This window comes from Sphaeramia orbicularis, chromosome 1 (genome assembly GCF_902148855.1).
Source record: "Sphaeramia orbicularis chromosome 1, fSphaOr1.1, whole genome shotgun sequence".
NCBI lineage: Eukaryota > Metazoa > Chordata > Actinopteri > Kurtiformes > Apogonidae > Sphaeramia > Sphaeramia orbicularis.
In genome coordinates, this window is record NC_043957.1 from 37,308,814 (window position 1) to 37,315,237 (window position 6,424).

Sequence of the window (6,424 nt, forward strand, 5' to 3'; positions counted from 1 at the left end):
TATATTAGTGTAGTTTTTTTCTTTTTTTTTTTTTATAAAAGTGCTTATTATTCAATGAATAACAGTATAACATTCAGTAAGACACAGCATGAGCAGACCTCTATCAAAATGTCCTCACATAAAAAAGTAAATAAAAAGTAATATCTGCACCACAACTTCAGTTTAGATATGCATTATGTGTTCCTCAAGTTTTTCATCAGTCATAGTGTCCCTTTCCCTGAGAACAGGACTGATAAGAATAAACCACTGCCTGTTGAGGCACCTTTCATATAAGACTGAGCATATGATGGAGCTTTAATCAAGCACCAGTCCAAATCCTGTCTGCTATTTTTGCCTCCCTGGATTAGCACACCTTTGCCAAACCCTTTTGTGCATTCTGTTTTGTCACCTATCAGTAATTAAAAGTAGCTTTAAATTGGCATGTGATGTGTGCCATGTGAGACAGGGAGTGTCTGTCTGGATCTGGTTTAGGGATTTTGTAGAGTTGCTTTAGGCAATACTGCTGCCTACAAAACTACCAGCAGTCACATGATTTCTTTGTTATTCTGTGCACCATCAACATACTGTATGCTTGCACAAAATCCAACATCCACAACATTACTAATTTGTAGAGCCGTTGAAATAAAGAAACTAAATGTTAAATCCTCCATTAATGTCCTTCGTTTTCATCTGAATGTAGTTTAATCAGAGGAAACAGGAAAACATATGCTTCATCTCTCTTAATCATTAGTAAGGCCTCTCATTTCCATTCTATTTCTATCTTTCTTACTCTTTTAAATAGTCAGCTACGTTTTTCTCTAGATTTCATGCTTTCCATTATGTGAATATCTGGTAGATGACACAGTTTGTCCCTGTCAGCCTTTTAAGACCTTTTCTTTTAGTAGGTCCAAGATGACCTGCCTCTCTTGACTCTCCAGATCAAACCTCCGTTCTCTTTCTCTTCTCTCAGCGCCCAGACGTTCTCTCTCCAAAGCAATCTTACCTGAAAATTACAGATATCAAAATCTATTCATGATTGCTCCATGAAGAACATGACAACATCTTTCTAATGTTTATCATCAAACAACATCAGTTATATGTACTAGATGAAAAATAAATCAGTCTATAATGTCTCTCTCTTTAAATTGTGGCTCACAAGGTAATTTAAGATGACACATTTGGATTTAGAATTACATTCAGTGCCCTTATTAAAAATCTTACTCCTTTGAATCTCTAGCTCCTCCCGGCGCAAGGCGAGCTCTTCCTCTCGCAGCCGTTGCTCCGCCTCTGAACGTTTCTCCAGGAAGCTGAGAATCTCAGAGTAGGTTTGACAGCAGCACTGGCAGGGCTGTTTAGCTGTGGGTGCTGCTGAAAGCTCAGCCATCGCCTCCCGATCTTCCTCTGATTCTATTGAGCGAAAAATAATTCATCCTTCAATATTGATACCAAGTAATAAATATTAGTATTTAAGTGTGAAACGCACAAGGGCAAAAAGGACTCTTGCAAAAATAAAAATACTTTATTACTTACACGTATACCATCAGGTATGTATTTCAACTACAGTCTTTGTCAGGGTATAAAACAGAAGACGTGCTCATTGTTCACTGTTTTTGAATTATTTTACTACGTTATGTCATGACAAAGACTCACTTTTCTGCTATTCTTTTTCATGCATTCCACCCCTGTCCTTGATGAACACCTGATACCTTTATTTTTTTAATTTTGTGTTTTTTCACCCAGTGAAGCATCTACAACCATTTTCATCATTAATAAAGTGTGGCTGCATCTTTGTATTGTAACAAACCCTTTTACATGATATGACAAGTCCCTGTGAGTAAACTTTTAATATGAGGAGCCACACCTTTAAATATAATAATATATTCAGCCGGTGCAAATCCATTAATCACATTTGTGAGCCGGGTGACTCAGTTGCTATCCCTCTGGCCAGAACATACTTCTTGTTGTTGATCATTTCAATGTCACAAGGTTCACTTAAGCAAACCCCCATCTTTTGTTCAACCAATTACTTCCTGTAAACTTGCATATAATCTCGGCCAGAGACGGTCCTGGGGAAATCTAAGCTATAGAGCAAAATCATTAAAGCTGGCAGTGATTCATTTCTTTGGGTCTCTTGAAACAGGTTCACATTTGTACATATGCACTTGAAGCCTAAATTAAATATCTGAGTTAAGGGATGGAGCGCACACACCACCAGTGAGTCTAAAGTAGGACACACTTACTGTACTGTAGACTTGCAAAGACCTTTTACTGCCATTAACTGATGCTGACTACAGGCTTTAGTTTACAGGAAGAAAAGTCTATGAGCCAACAGGATGTAAATTATTAATACTACTGGACTGTGACTGAACAGAGCATTTTATAAATGTTTATTAGGTCTCTTATAGATTTTTCATGAAACATTAGAGATAAGGATATAAAAAAATATACTGTATATATGAGAAACCCATACAGCTCAGTGGGCTGCACCAGCGTATTAGAAAACTTGGGTTATAATAACTGATACACTAGGGCAGTATCATCTAGTATTTATTAATCTGTCCTGATTCATCTTCTACCACAAGGGTTCCCAAAGTGGGGTACACATACCCCCAGGGGTACTTGGAAGAAGCCCAGGGGGCACTTGAAATTTTTTGGGAAAAATACATTAAATGAGTCATCATGTGCTGAATACAAAATAAATAATGAGAATTAATGCTGAAATATAAAACACAATAAATACATTCACATAAGAGTTTTATTGTCAATCATCTTGTTTAAGCTTTGGTAACATTTTAAGAACATTTCTATTTTATATTATTCAAAAAGAGTTTATTTCAGTAGCTAAGTAAATATTTTTTGTTGATAAAATATTCATTTATTAATTAATGATCAATTTATTTTTCTTGTCAATGAAAGAGGGCACTTTTCAGTTTATATTTTGCACACAAAATGTACTTTAATTTTTTTTATATATTACAGCTAAATATATGTTGTTTGTTTACAAAGTTTTGAATATAAACAGACACCTTTGGCAGAGGAACAAATTTTGCCTAATTTTGTTCAATCAAAAATGCAGAAGCGAGAGTTGGGGGTACTTGACTAAAAAAGTACATTTCAGGGGGTATTTCACTGTTTGAGAACCACTGTTCTATGATAATGTTCTACATCTGTTAACCCTCTGAACCTGCATTAGTGACTGATCATACATTTGTTCTCATTTAACTGTATACCCCTCTTTTTTACCTGAAATGGCAATATGTGTGATAGTGGGTTTGTCTTGCTCAGGTAGAGTTAATTCCTCTATGGCTCTCTTTCTGAGCTCCTCATCCTGGGAAAGATAACGAAGAAGAAGAAGAATGATGAAAATGAGAAGAGGCAGCTGTTTTAGCAGCAGCAGAAGAACATAAAGCTGTAGTTAGTGTCCAAAAGCCCCACTCAAAGTAATGACAGCAACAGCAGATGTACCTGCAGGTATGGTGATGCTGGTACTATGCAACCAGGTTGACTAACACGGAGTGAATGAAACTGTTGAAGTGTCAGAACAAAATCCACGGTTCTACTGAGGTATTGGTACAGTCAGCCTCTGATGACAAATATGTTGCACCAGGCAATGTGTTTTGAGTATGCAAAGCACAAAATATTAGCCAAGAACAAAATGTGAGTCATTAGTACTTGAGTTGACAGCATTTATTGTATATGATGAAACAAAACTGTGTGGTTGCAGTTCTAAATTAAGTTATACAGTCAATAAACTTTGTTACTCAGACAACTCCCCAAATAGCCTCAGTACAAATTTTGTTTCTTGCTCTGGGAGTGTCACACCATTTAACAGCTGACACCCACCTGGTATTTTGGGCCTTCTCCACCGGCTAGGAGACCCTTTTCAGCTTCCAGTTCCAAAACCTCATGGAGCAAATCCTCCTTTTGGGCATACAACCTCTCTGTTCCAAATCTGAATACACCATAAACACACACTTGGAAATGAAATGTCTTTTTGGCAGGGCCTAGCACATCTCAAAGTCAATGGAAATCCAATATAGAGTCATTATATTCTCAGTAACGTCTATAGTTTTTATCTGTTGAGAGAAACTTACCTGCGTAGACTGGGATAGTCTTGCTTCTTGTAGTAGTCCAGCAGCAACATGGTCCTTTCCCTACACCTTCTTGCATCCACTTCAAAGTTTTCCTCTTGGAGAGCTGCTGTGATGATCTCACCAACCCGGGCCCAGATCCGTCCTGGCAAAATTTATGATTTTTACATAAATAAATATAAATCATGAGATTGGTTATTCCCAGCCAAGCTCCTAATGGACATTCAGATACTGTTTACCCTGCGTCTTAAATGATGGATTTATCCTTGTATGATTTTATGCTTTTCGTCCATTAAATGCTATTGCAGAAGCTACGTAGCTCTCTCTGTTTAACCCTTTAGTGACTATTTTTGGTCATTTGAAGACAGTGACAGCAACAGTTCCAGTGAGGACAGTGAGTCAACAATCTCAGGTCCGATGTGGTCTACAGGGTCTGAAGGTCCACCTCTGCATGAACAGTGAGTGGACCTGCTTTGTTAGGTACCATGAAGTAATGGTACTAATGTAAGGAATGATGTTCAAAGGGTGAATGTGGATGTGGACAGGGGTTTGGATCAGGACTTATGTTGGTCTAATGTTCTAAAAGTCATGTTCTAATGTTCTAAAATACATGTTCCTTTCACCTTTTTTTTTTTTTTTTTTTTTTACCACTTATGGGTAAGGAACCAAAAACGGTAACTTCACCGACCTTGATTTTCTACGTAACATTAAAACATTTTCAAAAATTTCTCAAAAGTAATGTTTCTTCTGTCCTCCAATAACACACTAAGATTGAAATTTTGAATTCCACAGTATTTTTACGAGTGACCTATGAAAGGTTAAATGTAGTTTCGATGTGTTCACAGGTTTTCGTACTGACCTGGCTCTTTAGAGGCAAAAGGATTCTGGGCAATCACCTCCCGAAGAAGGATGATGTCATGACGGGCTGAAAAACGTACCTGCCGCTTTCGTGGAGTTGTAGAAGGGCCAGCAAGAGAAAAACCTGAGGATGGGAACATAAGAGTACAGCTGAGTGAAGCTCTGAGGCATGTGAGAGAGGATACCATATAGTCAAAGACCCTCAGTATATATTCTTCAAGTTCTTTAGTGCAGTGTATGCCTGACCCCTGACCTCTTTGGAAAAGACACAAATAAATAATGCACTATTATTCTACATATATGCAAATCTAGATTGTGTAAATCAGCTGAGACCCATCACCTCCTCCAATCCCCTCCAACAAACAAGACAATTTTACAAGAAATAATAAATGGATCTGTTACGGCAGTATGTAAAGCAGATGGAATTCATTACTCTACATGTGGATTACTTTTTACTGGATTATTTTGCTGATGTGATTACATGTTAATATACCCATAATGTTGTTAAACTGGGCCTGTGTTTTGCTTCAGAGTGATAATACCACTCTTATCAGCTGCATTACTGTTGTCACTCCTAAATTTTCCAATGCACATGTGCCAGTAACCGGTTCACCTGCAGTTTCAGTCATTTATGCGCATAAAGGAGACAAAACTGTGCAAAACAGTGATAGCGGCGCACAGGCTACTGCACGTCTAACGCCGGTGTAACCCGGATCATGCGTCAGAAGAGGACCGTGGCTCCTGCACGAACCGACAAAAGCTCTAGATGCCGTTTAGGAGATGTTAATAAAAGTGTTTAAAGGAGCATCAGACGTGGAGGCGCTAACGCATCTCACCGTTGCTGATCGGCACTTCCACCACTACCCGATCCATGTTTCTGTGTCGTGCATCCGGGAACCGCTTGACGCGCACCGTACACGTCCACTCACCAGTACAGGTTCCCCACTGACGTGTAACTCAACTTGGCCGAGAATCAGAATCTGGTACCGCTCATCTCCTCAACTTGCACCTACTTGGACTGACCGCAAGATGGAGCCAGAGGATAAGTGTGTTATGACCTTCCAAAAGAAATACCCCTCCACATCAGGGGTGTCACTCATTTCAGTTCAGGGGTTATGATCTCAAGTGGACCAGACCAGAAAAATAACACTGGTCAACAACAAATTTATTAAGTTTTTTGAGCTGATTTAGGATAATTTTGGTATGCTGAATCCAAAAATCACATTAACTCTTTGATGCATGAATTATGAGAACCTTAATCATGATTTTTCTCCCCTGTTTTTATTCCTCTTTAGACATGAAAAAAAAAAATGCAATTGACAGCTTTTTATGAACCTATTTTTCATGGAGCTGCAAAAATGTCCACTCAAATGGATACGATGCATTTAATTTTTGAAGCAAAGAAACATGTATTTACTGATATACAGGGTGGGGAAGCAAAATTTACAATGAACATTTAGTGTTTTTTTCTCAGCAGGCACTACATCAATTGTTTT

General features: G+C 38.2%; 1 protein-coding gene across 1 annotated transcript; it reads right to left on the reverse strand.

The window, feature by feature from the left end:
* Positions 1-270: 270 nt before the first annotated feature.
* LOC115421361 (scaffold attachment factor B1) lies at positions 271-5,857 on the reverse strand. Its single transcript, XM_030137231.1, has 7 exons — positions 5,765-5,857; positions 4,930-5,052; positions 4,074-4,215; positions 3,823-3,931; positions 3,223-3,307; positions 1,201-1,386; positions 271-982 (listed from the first exon to the last, which is right to left on the reverse strand). The coding sequence occupies exons 1-7, from the start codon at positions 5,799-5,801 to the stop codon at positions 855-857; spliced, it is 810 nt and encodes a 269-aa protein (XP_029993091.1). The 5' UTR covers positions 5,802-5,857; the 3' UTR covers positions 271-854.
* Between the last annotated feature and the right edge of the window lie 567 nt (positions 5,858-6,424).